We start from the raw sequence: 22579 nt of genomic DNA, 5'->3' as shown, positions 1-22579 counted from the left end.
TATGGGTCCTACGTGGGTCTGCGAGGGCTGCCCATTAAGTTCGACGGTACCCACGTTCTTAACGTTAAGAACCCTTTTTCAGAAAAAAAAATAAAAAATACAGAAATGAAAAATTAGACACACATAGTAACACATGCAACACAGAATATCACATACAATACAAATTTCAAACACATGGATATATGTACATATCACAAATTCACACAAGTCCAAATACATAAGTTCATAAATTCACACAAGTCCAAATACATAAGTTCACAAATTCACATAAGTCCAAATACATAAGTTCACATCCATAGTTCACATTTTTAGTTCACAAGTTCAAACATTAGCTCCATCGCTCTCGATCAGGACATTGGATTGTTGTTCGTAGCTCCACCACTAGAATTGAGTCATCTGTCCGCAAAGTCAGCGTGAGGGGGAGGAGTCACTTGATGAGAGCCAGAATCCTACAAAATAAACCAAAATTCTCATAAATATACAACTGGCATTAAATCACATGTACACCAAGATATAGGAAAGCATGATAAACATAGCGCCCTTTTCTAAATAAATATAGGAAAGCATGATAAACATAGCGCCCTTTTCTAAATAAATATAGGAAAGCATTAAATCACATGTACACCAAAATTCTCATAAACCAAAATTCTCATAAATTACTAAACGGGTAATTCAAACAACAAGGCCCTTTTCTAATTACTGAATGGGTAAAGCTTCACCTTAAGATGATAAATAGCGCTTACATGTATATAATAACTACATACTTCTAGAGTTCTAGTAAAGTGCCGCCCATGCGTTAAGAAATCAGCATGGTGATGCTGTCCCATTACCTGACATGGTATCACTCGATGCTAAGGTGGACAAGGAAAGTAGTTGGTGTCTGGAACCATTGATTGCAAACTCCGACTGATGCATTGATAGCGTTAATGTGGATAGCTTGTGCACTGATCAGAGATTCGGCTTTAATTAGATTATAGGTGTAACTGTAGCTGGGATTGTCTCGTGTTAAGCCCGACGAGAAAATGATTTAGTGTAACTGTTACTGGAATCTGTAGTTTGATTTCAGATAGGTTCATAGTCACTATCTCAATTAAATAGGTTCATAGTCACTGAATTACAACAGGGCTATTGGGGAAACACATATCCTCTTTTTTGTAAATCTAGAATTCAGAAACAATTATTGTAATCTTGAACTTACAGGATCCATCACCGTCGCCATAAGCGCCCAAGTTTGCTCTGTTCCTGCACACGCCTGTGAGATGGGAAGATTAATGTCGTCAGGCTAACAGTCCTGATCATCTGTATAGCTTACCAAAATATTATATGCACCACATAGTTAAATTCTAGAAAGGCTATTGTAGCTCACACCTAAAAGCGCACAAGGTTGGCTACTTCTGGCATTGCAGCGAGCGAGTGGCTTTGTTTCTCAAAGCATACTACAACTTATCTGTAAAGAGGGGGAGTCCTGTGGTGTTTGCAAAATCCAAACTAAAATAGTCTGAACTCCAGACCTGTTCATTTATCACATGATCTGGTTCAGATCCTGAGCCTAAACATGCCTACTGGTGGTCAAAATATACTCAAAGGCCAGACCTGTAGACATTGTATTTTTCTTATATTTTCAGGTATTGGTGAAATCAGGCATAGTGAAAGAGGGGCCACATATCACTTTGAAGACCAGTCAAGCACAACTAATCCCTTAATGCAATGTCATAAATTCAGTTCAAGTTTAAATATCCAGCCTATCCACACGAGAAATTTGGTGGGAGATGATTAGGAACTTACAACATCTTTCTTTAATATAATTAGAGCCACTTCCATTGAAGAATTACTCCCTCCATTCCAAATTATATGTCATTATGGCTTCTCTAGATACATCGATCTTGCTATGCACCTAGATATATGTTATGCCTATATACATGGGCAATAAAGTACCTAGAAATAACAAAACGACTTATAATTTAAAACGGAGGGAGTACAGCACAGTTCAATATTAGAGACACTTCCTTTTAGAAGCATTAATGCAAAGAAGCAAAATATGTCATGTCAGATTGTAGCAGAAATTAGTGATTCATTCATAGACTCACATCAAACCCAAACTATTGTAACCTTATAGCAACTTGCACAGATTCAATGTCATGAACATTCACATGATGTCTTGCAACAAAAACTAGAATAAGGTATAGCCATATTTGCTTACCGCTGGTGTTCCTTTGAACGCTCAATAAACTTAGCAGCAACATCATGACCTTGATAGGATGCCAGCACTGTCCTAATGTCAGAAGGTCTAGCCATGGCAACATCTGCAAATTGTGTTGGCTTTATCAACGTTTCATCATGTTGATATCACAAATTCACAATATAAGAGAGAGGTTAGAACACTCACACTCGAGAAATGGAATGAGATCCAGCAGTTGGGTATCATTTTTATCTTCAAGTTTAAAAGGTTTGATTTCAACACAATTTTCATGCTGCAGGCAAGATTCAAGAGCATGGGCGCTGAGATAGATCACTTGAGCAGGGTTTCTGTTCAACTTTGACAAATCCTGATAAATCATGAAAAATATAGTAAGATTAAGCGGAAACGTGACAAGACAGTGGAAATGGACAGTCAAGCATATCTGCAGTTTAGATACAGGACCAGTCCTAAAAACATATCAGACCCTAACAAAATGTTTAACAGTAGCAAGCTTATCAATCACAAAGGAATGATTGTACATCTACTTTCTACAATAGAAAGTACTATAAACTTTGTTTAGATACTTTCTCAAGTAAATGGTCCTGATAGTGTTGGTCATCCTTTACAAAGATGATAAAATGGTGATGCACTAATGATAAATATAATAATAATAATAAAGGTACAAAGGATGACAATATACAGGAGCAAGTGTATAGAATAACGTCAATGAATGCATCCTAATTCCTAATGCTGAGAAATTAAGTAAATCCTTACAATCTGCATACCCGGTAATGTTTTCCATCCACGTACTTAGTTGCAGGTCTTGATAACCTGTGTGAAATGGTACCCCTTGAGTTCAGCCTCTCAAACACAGGTTCAACATACTGCACACCAACAAAATATTCATACAGGTTAGGACATTAAATAATAGTTCAAATGCAAAGGAAAAGGTCAACTAACCATAGGTGGCTGATCAGAATACACAACAACTTCATATAATTTTGACATATGTTCCAGAAACGCATCAACTCCTGGCCTCTTAAAAGTTCTACATCCCCTCTCACGCTTTGCAAAAAAAAGGGATATAAAGATAGGAATGAACATCGTTAGCGCCATGGTTTTTAAAGCGGTAAGGCGAGACAAGCTTAAGAACAGTGGTTAGCGCATTATTTGCATACACAAAGAAAAATGGGAACAATTGAAAAGGGTATCACAAGGTGTGAAAAAATATCACAAGCATGTTGTGGACTTGCATAAGCCTGGACCACATGTATAACTCATAACTACTACAGTTTCAGCTGATGTATACACAATTAAGCACCATATTTATGCGCCTTGGCACTGAAACATCAGAAACCACATGTTACTTGTACAAGAATATAGTGGAGGACAACTGTTACATGTAGCACAAGATATTGATTAAGGACCTTGCTTCCAAACAGATAGGCCTTCAAAATTCATTCGTGTCAATTAAATTTTTTTCATAAATTAATTTAAAGAACAAATGGAAAATGCCACATTGGAAGCTTGGAATTTCAATGATAAATTTTTTGTAGATATGTGGAGCCAACACCACAAAAAGAATGCACATCAGTGGAATAAAATAATGTTATGTGCAATAGAAGCAAATAATCAAAAGAATACCTCATTTCAAACATTCCATCTTATATCTGTGCAGTTATGTACACCACTGGCTCATCAGGCATCTCCATCCAGCCTCATCCAGCGGAATACTCAGTCCAGTGCTCTCATATGCCCTGAGAAGTGCTCTTGTAGCCACAAAGATCTTCACTTATGCAAGCCACCAAGAAGCCTATTATAAGAGGCAATATTTGGTATAAATCCTAAATCAAGCATTTCATCCAACACAGCCTTCCCTTCCTTTCTTTTCCCTTGCCTCCCAAATCCTTGCACCAGCATACAATAAGTTTCACCATCAGCCTCAAAACCCTTCTCCTTAGCGAGCACCCTTAGCTGGTTGGCATCAGCTGTCCTCCCAGCTTCGCAAAGCGCCTCAAAGATGCAGTTACAAGAAATTGTATCCAGAACAATCCCCTGATCAATCATTCTCCACATCAACCGGTAAACCTCATCCAGCTTCCCTGCCTCCATCAGGCACTCCAAAACTGTGGCGCCAGTAGGTGCACTGAGACAACATTTGGTATTTCTCTCTAATACCATGTCTACTGCTTCCACTACTCTGTCCACCTTCCCACCACGGCAAAGAGCCTCAACGAGTTCAAAGCAATCAAACCCTTCTAGCACCACCCCATCCCCCAAAAACTCAACAAACAGCTCAGCCGCCTCTAGAGCCTTGCTACCACAGCACAATCCACCAATCAAAATCTCCATGGACGCAACGGACAGCCCAACCCCAAGCTCAAGCATCTCGCGTGCCACCTTTGTTCCCTCCTTATACCTGCCTTCTCTGATGAACCCACACATAAGTGTGTTGAAACTAACGACCGTCGGTGCACAGCTTCGGCGCTGCATCTCACCAAACCACCGCATGGCGGCGTCTACGCCTTCCACCCGGCATGAGCTACTGAAGAATATGTTGAAGGTGTGGACATCCGGAGCGACGCGGTAGACGGAGGTCATTTCACCATAGAAGCGAATGGCATCGTCGTGGCGATGGAGGCGGGAGAGAGCTTGGAGGATGATGTTGTAGAACTCGGCGGGTAGTGGGGAGTCAGCGACGCGCCGGAGAGAGGCGAGGGCATGCGATGCGGAGGGGATGTTGCCGGAAGTGGCGAAGGCGACGATGGACTTGCGGAAGGTGGGGAGGAGCTCGGGGCATGCAAAGATGGAGTCGTCGGCATAGGGGCAGGGGCGGGTGAGGACGAGCTCCAGGAGGCGCTGGAGCGAAGGGAGGCGGTGGGAAGCCGCGAGGTGGGCGACGACGAGGGATGTGAGGCTATGGTCGGGTCGGAAAGCAGAGGACGCGTCTGCGGCGGCCAGCAGGATGTGGAGGTCGAGCGCCGCGAGTCGGGGGTGGTGGCGGGCTCGGTGGAGGAGATGAAAGAGAGAGGCGGGGGAGGAAGCGTGAGCGGTGGGGAGCACCGGGAGCAGATTAGGCGGCGCGCGGGGGAGGAGCGGGGACCGGCGGCGCACGGGGGAGGGATAGAATCGTAGAAGAGAGATGCGCGAGTCGCTAGGGATTTAGTTTAGGTTAAGTTCGACGGTTTCCACGTGGCCCACGAACTTAAATTAAGAACGTGGGTACCCACGTTCCTAATAGGTTAAGTTCGACGGTTTTGGCTAGGGCCCATGAACTTAATTTCAGAACGTGGGTACCCACGTTTTTAAAAAAACCCATGAACTTAACTAATGTAAGAACGTCGGTACCCACGTTCTTAACAAAACCCACGAACATTTATCAGTTTCTTGTAGTGACAATATTGGAGACCCACTCTGCGTATCTGCAAGGTCTGATAAAATCAGCTTCTAGCAGCCGGTGGATTTCGTCCTTGATGCGTGGGAGAAGATTTGGACGAAATGTTCTTGCTCTTTGCTTGAAAGGTCTGAAACCATATTTAATAGGCAGCCGATGCTCTACGATCTCTCGGCTTAATCCAGGCATCTCAGTGTAATTCCAAGCAAAGCAATCTGAATACTCCTTCAATAGACCGATCATCTCATCTCTAGGATCGGTCTCCAGGTCTTGTTTACAAAAGTCGGCCTTGGAGTTTTACCATCTCCTATGTCAATCTCCTCCAAAGGATCGGCCGATGTAAACCCCTGTCCTAGTTTATCAAGATCTCTGAATTCCTCTATCATGCTCCCCACAGAGGAATTAGATGATCTTTGTGTGACGGCGGACTTTTCGGTCTCAGGGACCAGATCATCCGTAATACTGTCTTTTTGCTGCGATAGATGTTCGGTCTTAAAGTCCGAACCCTTTTGTGAAAGACCAGACCATCCGGCCTTGGCAGCCGAACTGTCCGTGACCAAAGACTCATGAACTTTGTGTGTATACATCATTTAACTTTATTTAGGATTTAGCCGATTCTCCATCGACTCTAGCATTACAGGAATGAAACCTTTCTTATCTATACTTATGAATTGATAATCAGAAAAATCTACTCCTGTGAGACATGTAGCAGTCTCATAAGTCCAGAGTACAGGGGCATCGGCCACAGCGATGCAGGCCGATACATCAGCATGTACTTGTTCTATGTCATCGCCTACCCATTGTATTAACATTGATGCAATGTAGAAGGTATGCATTGATTGGCGTGAATCCAATCTCTGCCTAGGATTAAACTGTAATTTCCTTCTACATCAGCGACGAAGAATGCAGCAGCAAGGGTCTTAGTCCCGATGGTTAATTCAACGGACGTGACTCCTCTGGCTTTGATCGAACTATCAGTTCCAACACCGCTGAGGGTCATGTTGGTCTTGACAAGTTCGTCATCTTGTTTACCTAATTTTCTATATAATGAATAAGGCATTAGATTTACAGCCGCCCCTCCATCTACCAACATCTTAGCAATCGGTATCCCATCAATGTGACCGCGCACGAAGAGCGGCTTTAAATGATTTACCGATTCCTTTGGTTTAGTAAAGGCGGCTTCTTTAGGACCAAAGTCAAACTGGGCAACAACAGGTTCATCGTCGCCGATAATAGTACAATCGGTAGAAAATGTAATAATATTTACATCCATACCTGGGCGTTCTGGAGAAGCCTCGTAGTCGACCAGGTCTTCTCCCAGCAGGTCGTCCTCCTCCATTGATGTTGTCGTGTCGTTGGAGGCTTCCTGGTGAACGGCGGACAGTCCGGGTGCGGGGGCCGGACGGTCCGCGCCTGGTGCAGGTTGTTCAGAGGCTTCCTAGTGAACGGCGGACGGTCCGTGCGCGGGGGCCGGACGGTCCGCGCCTGGTGCAGGTTGACTTTCTATTTCTGTGGCCGTTTGTTTTTTCTCAACGGCCTTCGGTCTCCATTTCTTTTGTGGTGGCGGGTATAGTGGATGTGTGTCATTAAATGTCTTTTCCGCCTCCTTCTCCTGGCTCTCCTTTGCTCTTAGGCGCTGTAATTTTCTCTTTTGGGATCGTGTCAATCCCGCTGGGCACCATCGAGGCATGGAGTATTTTGGATCGGCTGTTTTGATGGTAGCCGTATCCTTTTTGGTTGTGTTGGCCGATTCACCGAAAATCATCGGCCCTTTATTGTCTCCCTGTATGACAACATCTGCAGTGCCTATTTTGATGATGTCCTTTTTTGTTGTTCTTTGAGTTGCTACAGGCATATGCCCCCCTGCCGGATTGGTCGGCCTAGGAGGCCGAGTAGTCCGGCAATCTTGTTGGGCTTGTGCCTGGTGACCGGATTCAGCAGCGCTCAATCGGTCTTGCACTAGCGGCGCCAGCCTATCAAAAACGGATGTTTGGGGTGCCCCCCAGGAGGGGTACTGTGGCATCCCAAATGGATATGGTGGCATGCCCCACATTTGATTTGGGACATATGGTGGAGGTAAGTATGTGTATGGATATGGCATAGATGGATAAGGGGGTGGAGGTGTCCATGTCGGAATGTTAGGTCTCAATTGTACAATAGGACCTTTCATTTCTTCCGATTGGTGAGGTGGTCCAATCGGCCTGACCAGACGTTGCTCATGAATGGGTGAGCGGGGTCGCTTTGGTGGCCGGTCAATGGGGCCGGCCTTTTTTTCACATATTTAGATAACAATTGATCGAAAGTCGGGCCAGGCTTGATCAGCCGACCAGCTGCTTTAAATGTATTTGTTTTCCACGTACCTATCTCTGGTCGTCGTGGTTTGAAGGTACGTGGTCGCTGCGAGTCCTGAGCATGGCGGGACCGTCCGCGTCTGGACGACGGACTGTCCGTGATGCGCAGCACGGGTTCCCGCAACTGTCTCCCTGTCTGTGCTTGCCCCCCAGTGCTAGAGGCTGTGATGGTCACCTTAAGGGTCTCCCCTCCATCGGGAGTCTTCTCGTCCACCACTTTCCTGCAAGAAACTTTACAATCCCCATCGGCCTTTTTAGCATTGCCGATGATTGTTTCCTTGCCTTTGTCTTTATCGGCTGTATTTGGCTGAACCAGGACTTTCTTGCCCTCGAAGTCAATCATGTTCATCGGAAAGGGCTCCGTATCCACCTGCATTTCCTGAAATTTCAATCGTCCTTCGTTAATGGCCGATTGAATCTGTCGTCGGAATACATTAGTGGCATGAGAAAATGAGTTATGCCACTTGCAGTACGCATGACGTTTTAGCTCGTCGGCGGATGGAACATTGTGATTTATTTTAATATTGCCATTTTGAGTAATTCGTCAAATATTCTATCACACTTACCAACATTAAACGTAAACTTAACCTCCTCTTGTCGTTTCTTTTGAACCGGCTGTAAGGAGGAACAAGCCGAAGATTTTGCCTGTTTTGGCCAAACCATTTCAGCAGCGTACACTTCTGCTGATTCGTCATCTGAGCTACTTTGGTCGCATTCTACTATATGTACATTGTGACACATTGTTTTAGCAGTTTCTTTACTCCGGCTTTCGCAAGCCAAAGCTCTCTGGTGTAACTGTGCTAGTGTAAAAAATTGGATGTCTTCTAATCTTTCTTTTAAATAATATCGTAGACCATTAAAGGCTAATCCTACTAGCTGTTTTTCTGCTAAATGAATTTGAAAGCATCGGTTTCTTGTATCTCGGAATCTCCGGATGTAATCATTAACCGATTCATCTTTTGTCTGTCGCAATGACACTAAATCTACCAAATCTAACTCATAGTCACCGGAGAAAAAATGATCATGAAATTTTTGTTCTAGATCCCCCCATAATGAAATGGAATTAGGAGGTAAAGTGGCATACCATGCAAACGCGGTTCCTGTTAGCGATAATGAAAATAAACGCACGCGAAATGCCTCTATGTCGGCCAATTCTCCCAATTGTGCTAAGAACTGGCCTATATGTTCGCGCGTGTTTTTCCCTTGATCACCCGAAAATTTTGCGAATTCGGGTATTCTAGTTCCCTGTGGGTACGGGTGGTGATCAAATCGGTTGTCATAAGGTTTCCGATATGATTGCCCCCAGGGATCATACTTACTCCGAGCTTATCTCGGAACGCCCCGGCTATTTCTTCCCTCACTATATCAATGACAGCCGGTGCAAGACCACCGGCTCTCTGGTCAAACATAGGTGGGGTTGGTTGCATATTAGTATGTTGTCGTTCCCCCCATTGGTTTGAGCTACGTGGTGCATTTCCATTTGCCCTATATGGCTCATAGGTTTGATCGTTTCTTTCCGGCCTTCTAGGTGGGGCCGGAAAGCTTTCCTGGGCTCTGGATCCTGAATTAATGGGCTGGTGCATTGCATAGTGTGATGGGAAGTGTTGCTGGGACGGGTGATGATTCAGGTAATAATCCTCCTCAAAAGACTCATGCGCGGACTGTCCGGATACGTACCCGGACCGTCCGTGGTTATATGCGGACCGTCCGTCGTTGTATATATGCGGACCATCCGACTGGTTAGTTTGGGTTCTGTGTCATATGTGGTGGCTCGGGTGCGTATCTGGGTATTTCATTAAAAATGGGCCCGGCCGTGGCTGGCCCGGACGGTCCGCGCTCATGTGCGGATGGTCCGGGCATGTGCAGATCGGCTGTTTTGCTGCCGATTTGCGGTTGCTCAGGGTACGTGTCCATCGGCATCCCATAAAGGGGTTGTGACTGGTCGTGACAACCTACAGCCGATGTATTACGCGTGTTACCCCCTAATTCTACCTCGTGTGATGGAAAATTTGCAATGCTAGATTTGTCAAATGCACGCGCTAATCTCCTATAGTCGTTTTGCATATCCCCTATGATATTTTGCATTTGCTCACGCTGTTCATCTACATAATTCTTAAGAGATTGCAGCTCGTTTGTATTACTTACATTGAGGATGTCTGGCGTGGGTCGCAGTGAAGCCGGATCTGTTGCCCGATGTCGGACGACCTTGTTGTTCCTGTCCACTTTGAAGTTGGCCAAGAACCTCGCTTTCGCATCCTGGATCATCTGCTCCTTGTGCTCCTCGAACTGGAGCTGTTCGTCAACCGGCAATGTGTCCCAAGTCAGCTCTATGATGTTGCTTGGGGAAATATCAGAGCTATCCCTTGAACCGGCCATTGAGGGCCGATTTGATGACTCTGTATTTGTCTTCCCCAGCGGAGTCGCCAAAAAGTATGTTGACGCTTTTTCGGAGCGCCAAATACTCAAGAAGAACCGGTGGCGGTGCTCTCTAGTCAGGCGCGGACGGTCCGCGGCACAGGGCCGGACGGTCCGCGACCTAGCGTGAGGCGGCGGTGCTCTCTGGTCAAGCGCGGACGGTCCGCGGCACAGGGCCGGACGGTCCGCGACCTGGTGCAGGAGCTCGGGTTCCCTGCCTGACGACCGGACGGTCCGCGCCCTAGGGCCGGACGGTCCGCGCGTACGCAGGGGCGGCGAAAGATCGCCGGCGGCGCTTGGATCTCACTCCCGGGAGGGACCCCGTCGGGGAGGAGAGATCCTAGGAGTTATCTAGGCTCGGGCAGGCCGACCTAGACTCCTCTAATCGACGTAGAGTCGAGGAGAGGCGGAGAATTTGGGGATCGAGAGGCTAAACCTAAACTAGACTAGAACTACTCATAGGATAAAATGCGAAATAGAAGTTGTATTGATTCGATTGATGATTACAAATCGGCCGTAGACCTCTCTTTTTATAGAGGAGGGGGGCTGGACCCTTTACACGACTGGATTCCGAGCTAATTCCGCAAATCTAGCCAACAAACATAGCACAAAACTCGGAACCCTAAACTGCTCTGCGCATGCGCGGACCGTTCGGCCCATAGGCGCGGACTGTCCGGACCGCGGACCGTCCGGCCTCAGGGCCGGACCGTCCGCCCACTCAAAATGAAGCTCAACATATACTCAAGTATAATATAGAGATTTTTAATAGATAAATAGGGGGAAAATCGGGTTGGACCGTGCCGAGATTGAGCCGACTAAAATCGTGTCGAGCTAAGGGCGTCCAGCAGGCCTGATTCCTTTGGACCAATGATGCGCTCGTATAGGCAGACATCGGCGCAAGCAAGACGATGAGTTGTGTAGACATGACTACCAGATATCAACACCTCAGAGCTGTACACAAATTTTTAATTTGGTAAATTTGATATTAGTTAGGTACATGGAGAAGGACGTCGTGGTTGGGCACCTATTGTGGCACGGGCACCCGTCGTGTCGCCGCCACCCACCATGCCCGTGAGACCTAAATTCGCAAGAACACGAGATGAACCTTGCCGCCACCATCCTCACAAGCTGTTCGAGACTTTTAACTACTCATGGTAAAGATTTGGAACATGTTTGATCAACTATACCATTTAAACAATGTCTACTTTAGTGATGTATATATATCGTAGCAAAGCACAGACACCTAGCTAGTGTCTACTAGAAGCAAGACACCTCAAAAGACAAAGCTATGCCTCACACACCAGGGCAAAAAGAAAACTAGATGCAAGACATCCACTATTGTGTGTTTTGCTAAGTCTACACTTAGAGAAGCTGCATTTATGTGTGGTGTTATGATAACAGTTATGGATAATATGGTTTGTTTGTTATGTGTTATGTGAACTGCACGAGTTTGGTATGTAAATCTGAACCAGTTTATTATTTGAACCTATAAATATTGATATTCTAATGGATGAACCTATATGTTGTCCATATCCGTTTTTTAAATGTTGCTGTCCGTTTTTTAAATGTTGCTGTCCATATTTTCTCTCCATATGGAATGGCTGTAGATTTCAGTGGTTAGTAAGGAATTTTCTCTCCATATTTTCCGTATCAAGTAGTTGTATTTTCTTTTCTTTTTTGTATAGATAGCTTACTATTCTTTTGGCACCAAAACCCTATTTCATGTGACGTGAACCCCTTTCGCTCGCTCCGAGTGCGGAGGAAGGGGAGCTCGACGCACCCAAGTCGCCCGCCCACGGAACGCGCCGCCGCCGCCGCCGCCATCACATCACAGAGGCCTCGCCGTCGTCTCGGATATTCCCCGCCGTAGGACCAGTTTCCCTCCAGCTGCCGGAGACCATGTCGGGCGGCCTGGACATGTCCCTGGACGACCTCATCAAGCAGTCCAAGTCCCGACCCAAGGACAGCCCGGCGTCCTTGTCGGGGCCTGCCCGCCGCGCGCCACACCCCGCCCGCGCCGCGCCCTACCCACCGGCCGCTCCCAAGGTACACCGCGTGCGCCCTGCGTCCTCCTTGCCCCGGGTTCCCTCCACCAGAAAACCCTAACGCCGCCGCCGCCGGCCTGTGCCCGCTCGTCCCTCCCAGGCCCGTGCCGCCGCCGACTCGCCCTACGGGGTCTACTCCAAGCACATCGCCGCGATAGCGCCGCCCCCGCTGGCCAAAGCAAGGTCGCTTGAGACGGGAACGAAGCTGCACATCTCCAACCTTGACTCCGGCGTCACCATCGAGGATGTCCAGGTGCTGCCCATGCTTCTGTTGTTTGGCAATTCAATCAGCAATTTGGCAATAGGTTCAGTTCTACTGTGTTATTTGAATGAATCTAGCAGCCCTATGTTTGTCGATTTGTCTTAGCTGTTTGTTGTAAAGTTTTTTTTTTGAATGGAGGAATGACAGTTCTAAAGTTTTAACAAGAACCGTTTTGCGTCCAAAGCTTTCCCTTTTTCTTAGGCTTTCTTTGAAGTTTGAAGAACTGACTTGACAGTTATGGTCATATGGATCCATGGTTTTTAAAGCGGTAAGGCGGTCTAAGGCGTTGGACCACCGCCTGGATGCCTAGGCGAGGTAGGCGGACAATGCGCCTAGGCGTTAGACCACCGCCCGGACGCCTAGGCGACGCCTTAAGAACAGTGTATAGATATATGGCTGTCATACTTCCAACCTTCCACGCAAAAAGGGTCTTGCTATCCTGATTGCTGGCAATACATGAACTGTGTATATGATTTTAGAGTGTTAGCATTAGCTGCTTAATGAGCCCAAGTGTACGATGGAAGTTATATGATGGAATTGATCCATTAGCACTTAGCATGAGCATGACATGATTCCTTTGAAAAAAGTGGTATTCTATTTCTATGTAGTCTATAGTTGTGTGACCAAGTTGTAACATTCATTTTAGTGTTCACAGCATGGTTTTCAAATCGCCTGGTTGGCAGGTCGTGATCTGTGACCGATTAGGCGATTAATCGCGATTAGGACGTCGACCGGGACGATTAATCGGTGACTGGTCGGCCACCTGGTTGTCCTAGTCATCCTATATAGTTATATACAGTTATACACTATAGTGTATAGTTATATACTATATAATTAACTCCAAACAGCAGACATCAGTCCTACACCTACAACACAACAGCAGTAGGTAATCAAAGTATGATATCAAACAAAAACAAACAGTAAAGGTTATTTAGCAGTAGTGATCCAGGGAAAATGACTTCAACTTCAACATTGATATCTGCGCAGGATGAACAAGGAGAAAAGATGGTTTTTGAAACTGAACAAGGATGGACAAGGTACCAAACTGAAACTGAAAATGAACAAGTTAAGTCCAAACTGAAACTGAACTAAGATGAACAAGGAGAAAACTGAAAAGGATCTGCATCTGCGAGTTGTTGATCTAAAAAATTCTAAACTGAAACCAAAGTACCAAAGCCAAACTGAAACGGTACCTTTAGATGAGGTACTCATCTTCTTGAGTTTTTGACCGCCGGAGTTGGTCAGGCGTCAGAGATGATCACCGGAGTTGGTCAGTGACTGTTCTTGTTCAGCAGTTGGTCAGGGAAGAGTTGGAGCAGAGTAGCAGACAGAGATTTCCTCAGGATAGGAAGGAGGAAGGGAGGAGTTGGCCGACCAGGTAGGAGAAGCAGAAGTCAGATAAGAATGAGATCACAGACAGTTCAAAAGGAAAACAGGAAAGGGGCCTTGGTTTTGGAAACGAGGCGCCAATGAAGGAAACGAAGCGATCAGGCGCTAATCAGTAATTAATACAGCGCCCAAAAAATTGACTCAGACGCGACCTTTCCAATTCCAGGTTTCAGATCGCAGTATTAAAGACACGGACGATTAATCGTGATTATGGGATGATTAATCGGACGTCTGGACGATTAGGTCACCTAATCGGGTCGTTGTACCTAATCGCCTGCAGGTGACCGACCAGGCCGATTAATCGCGATAAATTGGACGATTTGAAAACCATGGTTCACATTATGCAAATATATACTATTTTTGTCATGTGTAGATACTATTTGGTCTTAAATTGTAGTATTGGATCAAATGAACTAACAAATTGTTGTCCGCTGATTCTATGGTCTTTCTTGTCCTTGATATACTTCATTTAACATTCTGAAAATACTTATGTCAGTCACATGAAAATAGCACATGTAGTTTCATCGTATACTTTTGAGTGTCATATTTTTGTGATTTCTGCAACACATTCTTATCCTGTGATGAAACTTGATGGTTCATATTTGCATCTTGGAGGAAGTGATACCTAAATCTTAGCCTTTTCTCGAAGCAGTTAATTCTTGATTGACGTGATTGCACTGATCAGTTATGTTCTGTGATTCTGTCTCATCAGGAACTCTTCTCAGAAGTTGGGGAGCTCAAGCGTTATTCTATGAATTATGACAAGGATGGGAGATCTAAGGTTGAATGTTGACTGTAGACTTTCTTTCACTACCATTAGCACTTCCCTCATTTTGGACTCCTTGGAAACCTTCAATTTGTTAGGGGACTGTGGAAGTTGTCTTTGCAAGGAAAGTGGATGCTTTGGATGCTATCAAGAGATACAATGGTGTTCTACTTGATGGGAAGCCAATGAATCTAGAGCTCATTGGAAACAATGTCGAACCACCTCCCATGCCACCAGTAATACACAGTCGTCCTTTGCAGAACTATAATGATATCCATAGCAGGTTGGTTCAACCATTTTATTTCTGTTATCCTTCAGTCAATGCGTTTTTAGTACTCTTTTATATGGTTTGAGTTATAAATACAAAGCCTTGTATATTACTAAAGGCATACACTCTTCTCCGTGGTTTGAGGGAAAAAAACTAAAGGCATACAGCATCAAAACCAGTTTGGTCAAATGACTGGGTGAATCTGCAAGAAATAGATGTTTGAACCATGCAATCAATAATGTTAGGAAATGAACCAAACTATGTAACATTTTATCTGGTTCTATTTGAAACCAATTTTACAAGGATATTATCATTTAGTTTCACTGAAATTTGGCCACCTGCTCTCAGTTCTGCAGCTGTTTAGGTTGTCTTGCTGCAGCACTAGATATCTTTTGCAAACACTGTAGCTTTTTCTAGGAATGTCTTTTACTGTGGTGGTCATTGTTTCTTGTAATATAGATCATTTTTAATTAGTCAGCTTCAAGCAATCAAACTATATTTAGAAGAAATACATTGTTTTCTTCATGCAGCTATTGTTGTCCATAATATAGCTTGTGTTTAGTTCATTATGTTCAGACAATCAAATCATGTTTAGAAAAATATGTAAAATATCCTTCAACCCATAGTACATGAAAGAGCCCTCAACACATTAGGTCCATGTTTATGCGCACGGATCTACTTATTCGACTCTTTAGTAGGGGATTGCAACCCAAATGAGAGCAAGAAGAGCCTTTTTATGATCCTTCAACCCAGATGTTTATGTGCATGGATCTACATCATGTAGGAAATATTCAATTTGTCCGCTCCAGTCAGGACAAATAATATTAACCCTGGTACCAGGCATATTTACCTTTGACTTGTTGAGCAATATGTCAAATGTATGCAGTTGGAGGAGTGTACGTTGATTAAGGATGTTACAGGTTGAATATTGTTGATGAGCTTACTAGTATAGGCCACACTGACGACCTTTTAGGAGCGCTTACCTCCTGTGCCGACCTTTGTGGTGCTTGTTACTACATTGTTAGTGATGGCACAGACCTAGGTTTCTTGGGCCAACGGAGAGTTAATGTTACGACACGTGGATTCATGCTTTATATATTTGGCCACATAAGAGTATGTCTTGCGACCGTGGAACACAGCAAATTTTGCTCATGTGTGGTCATTTCCATATGTGTGGTCATTTCCATGTACTGCTTTGTGTTCCTTCAACCGGGTAGTCCTATCCATCGATCCATGATACTGCTTGTTCGGTTATTCCCAATACATATAGATTGGATGGGATTGGAAAAAATTGAGAAGAAGTTTGACTTATTTGGGATTCAAACCCATCCAATCCCACTCAATCCATATGAATTGAGAGCTAACCGAACAAGCCCTTACAGAGCATACAATTTTCACGCATCCCCATCACCATGTAGGCATAACATTCTGGTTACTTCGCAGTATGCCTCAATCCCAAAGAGGTGGTCAGCGAAGAGTACCCCAAGGCAACGGTCGGGGTGGACGCAGTAGTCAAAGCAGTGGTGGCCGGGGACAGGGGAAAGGCCGAGGCCAGGACCGGAATCGCACCACCATTTCTGCTGCAGATCTTGACGCCGAACTTGACAAGTACCATGCAGCGGCAGTGAAGGAGGAATGAGGCTCTGGCGTTCTGTTTACTAAACAGCTGGTAAGGCGCCGGGACAGTGTGGCCTTCTGCTTTAGAAGCATGAAGTTTGCTATCTTAGTCCTAGTGTTTTATGCTAGAAATTTTTTTTGGCCCATGTACAACCGCGTCTCTGCGTCAAGATTCCTGGTGTTTTATGTGTAGCATGAAGTTGTGGTCCTACTTTGCAGGAACTATCAATCATATTTACAGCTCTGCGGGCACGATTGAGAACAATTGGAAACTAAGGGGTGTTTGGTTTGAAGAGTCAATCCATTCTAGATGAGTTGGTGAAATGAACTTATTTCTCATATTATTACTAATTATTAGCCTATGAGTAATGAAATGGTAATGGATCAATTCATTCTATTACATAAACCAAACAAGAAAGTGAGGAGTGAGAAAATGATGGACTATCTCATCCCTCAAATCAAACACACTATAACATTATTGTTGTGTCTGCCCTGATCTGTTATGTTGTATTTTGTTTTGGCTTGCCAACCGAAGGCATCAGGCAAACATGTTCTAGAGTCCTAGAGTTCGTTTTGAATTGACTGTGCTCTGTTCTCATTTTTTTACGATTGTCTTTAATCTTTCTGATATGTTCCTCTCTTCTTTTCAAATTGTAAGTCATTTTGAGTTTTTTACTCTTCTAGATATATGATTTTCTTTTCAAACTGTAAGTCGTTTTGTTAGATATATATATGGTTTTTACTATGTACTACGGTCTCAAAATAATTAATCTTATAGGATTTAATTTGTCTTAAAATATTTGAATTTCTTATTTTTCAATGGATGTTTTTCTTCTATCAGGACACTTTTTTCCAATACATTTTTATCCTGATTTCACTTTTTTTATTTCCTATAAACCACACTTTTCATTCTTTCTTAATTCTTATGTTCAAACCTGAAACATCAAATATTAAATATTTTAGAACGGTGAGAGTAGATAATTCATATCTACTTGTGCATAGTAAAAGCTACAGTAAATGATCGGTTTATGATGTGGATAGAGGCTGTACTTCACAATTAGGCATGGATGCCATGTTAGCATACCTTAAAGCATCTCTAAGCCCTTATTCGGTTATTTCTATTTCATTTGGATTAAATGAGATTAGAAAAAATTATGAAAGATTTTAATTTATTTGGGAATTAAACACATTCAATCTTACCCAATCCATATGGATTGAGAGTAAAACGAAATAGTTACTAGAACTGATGCACGTCTCGGGCGCGTAGTAAACTATTTGTAGTAGTGGCAAGTAACTGATACGCATCTCACACGTGTAGTAAACATTTGTAATATAAATGACAATAGTATATTCTTGAGACGAACTTTTGATATGTATGGAATATACAAAAGATACAACTGCTTAATTTTATTGTTTAGTTCTAGAAGAAACAGGTCGAGGGCCAGTGTACTCACAGAGTCAAAATCTTTACCCGTATCCACACCTATCGAATACACAGCGGGTTGTGATTCCTACACAGCGGCTAGGAACGACATGACCTAGTTTTATTTTCCCCTACTTTTTGTAAAATATCCATATCATGCTTGAGTATAGGATGTAAGACACAAAACATGTATATTTTGCTAGCTAGGTGGATACTCAAAAGATATTGCACCTGAAGTGACCTTATCATAGAATGGATACAAAATGACTACAACCACATCAAATGTCCCTATGAATAGAAAAAAGGCTCTAGTCATCTTACAATAACATACTACAGTTAATGATCGTCATGTCATCACATGATGTTGGACATGTCATTACTTTATTACAATATTTAATACTCTATTCGTCTTAAATTAAAATTCGTTTTACCATTTTAGATTCACATATATGTGTCTAGATTCGTTTTCATTCGTGTGTTTATATATATATATATATATATATATATATATATATATATATATATATATATATATATATATATATATATATATATATATATATATATATATATATATATATATATATATATAAAGCTAAAACGACCACTATTTTAGAAATTAGGGAGTAGAAAATTATGCAACGAACTTAAGAACTCACCGATGTTCTGTCAGTGATTTTAAATGATGTTCCTCGTCTCTTCGCGCAAGGATACTACCATGTATAGTGGGGCGCTATGGTTTTACACTTTCATCAAGCTGAAATGACCCAGAAAATAAGTTAGTGGATCGGAAATGTGGAATTTATGCTGTTACTAAAAGCTCTCAGCATGATAGTCAACCCAGAAATGTTCTCCTTTTAACAATCAGTGAAAAGGAAATATGTTAGATTCAAATGAAACAAGAGCATCTAGTAAGCATGGAATTAATAAGTTACAATGCAATGCTCCCACCAGTTAATTCAGACAAACCGTTTAAAGATTCACAACTATTACATGTTTTAAGAACCATTTACATGTAATGAATTTTGCAAAATTCCCAACTGAATTTGTTCATGCATCACTAAACTGAATGTGACAACTGATAACAATGTTTATAGTATATATAGGGAGGGTATATTGGGAGTCATGGACTTTCAAATGTTAAAGGAAAGCCCTAGTCGACCACCCCCGCCTGCTGAACCGCACCAACGCACCTCTACACCCCACGCCAGGCTGTCAGGTGCTGTTGGGGGCCTTCGGCTTCCGAAGGTCCTCAAAAACGTAATTTGACTATGTTTTCCAAGAGAAATATGTGAACAGGTACCTTCGAAGTCAAGTTGCGAGTATACAAGAACATGGTTAAGACGAAGCTTTACTAGGACGGCGATCACGATGAAGGATAAGACGATCACGAAGCTATGTGCAGAAGAGCTTCGGCATAACGGCGGAAAAGGGAAACCGACTTAAAGATGAAAAGCCAAATTAGACCTCGAAGAATTACTATAGAGTTATTGATAAATGTAAAGGGCATTAATGTAATTTTGCATAGGCTGTGTCCCGTGCCTATAAATAGGTGAACAGTATTCCCGTACTGTTCACGCTGACTTGGCATTCACTTTTGCATCACGCCTGTATTCTCATTCCTTCAAGCCGAAGGTACATTTGTAATTTACTATTGTTTACACAAGTAATATAAATGGAAATAGATTAATAATAATGTTTACAAAAATTATGTTACTTTCTGTACTTTGTATAAATGTTCTCCATCTTTTATCATGATCGTGAAGGTATGTCCTTCATGACCTTCGTCCTAGATTCATTATATCCGAAGGGAATTAATGATCCGAAGGACGAAGGGCTTTAATATTTAACATTTTATGTTGCCTTGTTCTTGATTCATAGCATTTGAGAACAAGTCCCCAACATTGGCGCCCACCTCCGGTGAACTCACTTCCATTTTTTGAGCCTTGAACACCTTCGGCAAGCATCACCTTCGTCATGCCGCCGAAAAAAGCTTCAGCGACAGGGGCTGGTACTCTACAGCCGCTGGATCCCAATCAGGACGTCCTTTCTCTTAGGGAGGCCCGAAGTCAAAAGAGGAAGGCTACTAGTCCAACGCCTCCGGAGGACGACTTGGACCAAGAAATCCAAAACCTGGAAATGCTTCAGCAACAGGTTCTACGGAAGAAGGAGAAGATGGCTCGTCTAGCTGACCTTCAGAGGCAGATAGATGAAGCGTCAGAAGAGGTTCGTCATCTTGTTCAAGATGACCAGAGCCGAAGGCCTCAGCGCAGAGAGCTCCATCAGGAGGGTTTCTACAATGAGGAAGACTGGTATGAAGATTTCCATCATGGAAATTTTGCTTTTGATGGTGCTTCTCCTTTGTCAACAGAATTACAGGCTACACCCTGGCCCCAGTCTTACAAGCCACCTCAGCTCCCCATGTATGACGGTTATTCAGACCCGAAGTAATTCTTGATGAGCTATGAGGCAACCATATCTTCGTATGGTGGCAATACGGCAGTCATGGCAAAGTCTTTTGTCATGGCCGTCAAGAGTGTCGCTCAGACTTGGTACTCTTCTCTTCGGCCAGGGACAATCACTTCATGGCAAAAGCTGAAGGATATGTTGATAACCAGCTTCCAAGGATTTCAGACAAAGCCAGTCACCGCTCAGGCTCTATTCTAGTGTACCCAGGACCACGAAGAATACCTTCAGGCGTATGTCCGAAGGTTTCTGCGTCTGAGGGCACAGGCGCCAACAGTGCCCAATGAAATTGTCATTGAGGCCATGATTAAGGGGCTTCGGCCGGGACCTTCAGCGCAATACTTTGCCAGGAAGCCACCACAAACTTTGGAGAAGCTGCTCCAGAAGATGGACGAGTATATTCGAGCTGACAATGACTTCCGCCAAAGAAGGGAGGAAGCATTCAGGTTCTCTGAAATGACCAGGGGCTTCGGAGGAAGATTTCACCCGAGGCACGTTAGGTCAATTCATAACTCTACTCAAAGTGATGATCGAGGGAGCCAGCAGCAAAGGCCACAATACTCTTCACAAGCTTCGGGGCAGCAACAAAGTTCTTTTCGGCCGTCAGCGCCAAGGGGCAGAGGCGCCAGGGGCTTCGGGGGAAGGTTTGGAGATCAGCCAAGAAAAATTTACTGCCTATTCTGTGGTGAAGACAAGGGCCATACCACCAGGATGTGCCACGTAACCATCCAGAAGCAGAAGGAGATAGCAGAAGCAGCAGCGCAACAAAGTCAGCCGAAGCAGGTCATGCATACTGCTTCGTATCATTCACCTTATATTCCAGAATATGTAGGCAACCACCCTGCAGCTTCTGTTGCTTCGGCAAGCCAACCCCAAGCATCTTGGCAGCAGCCTCCACCGCCACCACCAACACAAAGAGGTCAGCAGCCAGAAGGGAGTCAGCGCATTAACCTTCAGCGGGACTTCAGAGAGGAGTCCGAAGCTCGCACAGTCAATAGCACTGTGCCAGAGTCGAAGCACATTTACTGACAAATATCCTACCTCAGCAGCAGCTCTTTCGCATTTTTATATTCACTATTACTTTCTTTTTAATAAGAAACAATTAAGGGTAGTTTTAATGTCTTTTATCGCCTTTCAATTTTTTGTAATAAAAATATATCTTCTCCATAGGCCTAAGCTGCTGAAGCATGAGAATTTATGTTGGCAAGGAGGATTTTCAAAGTTATCAAAAACCTATTCTAAGGAACAAAGTATAATTTATTCGAAGCAACAAAAAGCCGTTCCTAAGGGAGCGCAGTGTAAGTTTTCTGAGCCTACAGCGAAAAATAAGCGCTGATTCCGCTGAAAGTAAAAGGCGAAGAAGCTCCTAAGGGAGGCTTACAGCGAAAAATAAACGCTGATTCCGCTGAAAGTAAAAGGCGAAGAAGCTCCTAAGGGAGGCTTACAGCGAAAAATAAACGCTGATTCCGCTGAAGTAAAAGGCGAAGAAGCTCCTAAGGGAGGCTTACAACGAAAAATAAACGTTGATTTCATCAATCTTCGGCAAATATCATTTTGCACAACATTACATCATTACATCATTCGCATAGCATAACATCATACATCATAGTGCATCAACAATGCAAGAAGGGAGGGTTTTATATTGATGGCCGAAGATTGTTTTAAAGAATTACTGACAAGGCACAAGAAATAGCCGCTGAAGAGTTATACCTTCGTCAATTACTGAAATGAAAGGATCTATTGGTTATTGATTTTACAAGGATTGATTATTGATTTTTACGAAGCATGAAAAGAAGGGAAGGTGTTTTTTCGCCGAAGACTCAAAAATGGTATGTGTATGATGTTTCATGCATCGTCAAAAATGGAATTATAAACAGCTAATATGTTACACAATGTTACACGATTTTTGACAAACATTACAAGCTAAATGTTTTTACAGTAGCATTTAATCTTCTTCTAAGACTAGTTCTGCAGCTTCATTTAAAAGTTGATCAACAACTCTAT

The 22579-nt window shown here is 43.5% G+C and overlaps 3 protein-coding genes across 4 annotated transcripts; 1 reads left to right on the top strand and 2 right to left on the bottom strand.

Annotated features, from left to right (window-relative positions):
* Positions 1-1193: 1193 nt before the first annotated feature.
* Positions 1194-3302, bottom strand: LOC103632146 (mitochondrial import inner membrane translocase subunit TIM50). The gene is made up of 5 exons (XM_020541129.1): positions 3140-3302; positions 2965-3063; positions 2387-2546; positions 2201-2303; positions 1194-1252 (listed from the first exon to the last, which is right to left on the bottom strand). The coding sequence occupies exons 1-5, from the start codon at positions 3293-3295 to the stop codon at positions 1207-1209; spliced, it is 564 nt and encodes a 187-aa protein (XP_020396718.1). The 5' UTR covers positions 3296-3302; the 3' UTR covers positions 1194-1206.
* A 544-nt stretch (positions 3303-3846) lies between these two features.
* LOC103633771 (pentatricopeptide repeat-containing protein At2g36240) lies at positions 3847-12163 on the bottom strand. The gene is made up of 2 exons (XM_020541497.1): positions 12120-12163; positions 3847-5333 (listed from the first exon to the last, which is right to left on the bottom strand). Exons 1-2 carry the CDS (start codon positions 12161-12163, stop codon positions 3968-3970), a joined length of 1410 nt encoding a protein of 469 aa, XP_020397086.1. The 3' UTR covers positions 3847-3967.
* Positions 12046-17315, top strand: LOC100193488 (uncharacterized). Of its 2 annotated transcripts, NM_001416209.1 has the most exons (6): positions 12046-12385; positions 12485-12637; positions 14748-14816; positions 14900-15084; positions 16513-16738; positions 16906-17315. In NM_001416209.1, the coding sequence occupies exons 1-5, from the start codon at positions 12239-12241 to the stop codon at positions 16706-16708; spliced, it is 750 nt and encodes a 249-aa protein (NP_001403138.1). In that variant the 5' UTR covers positions 12046-12238; the 3' UTR covers positions 16709-16738; positions 16906-17315. The 2 variants fall into 2 exon arrangements, with proteins under 2 accessions (NP_001403138.1, NP_001132074.1); NM_001138602.3 differs by having other exon boundaries at positions 16513-17315.
* Positions 17316-22579: the final 5264 nt, after the last annotated feature.

The sequence above is a fragment of the Zea mays genome, chromosome 7 (assembly GCF_902167145.1).
Source record: "Zea mays cultivar B73 chromosome 7, Zm-B73-REFERENCE-NAM-5.0, whole genome shotgun sequence".
Lineage (NCBI taxonomy): Eukaryota > Viridiplantae > Streptophyta > Magnoliopsida > Poales > Poaceae > Zea > Zea mays.
The sequence above is the reverse complement of the archived record's forward strand: the minus strand, read 5'-3'. Positions and strand labels throughout refer to the sequence as shown.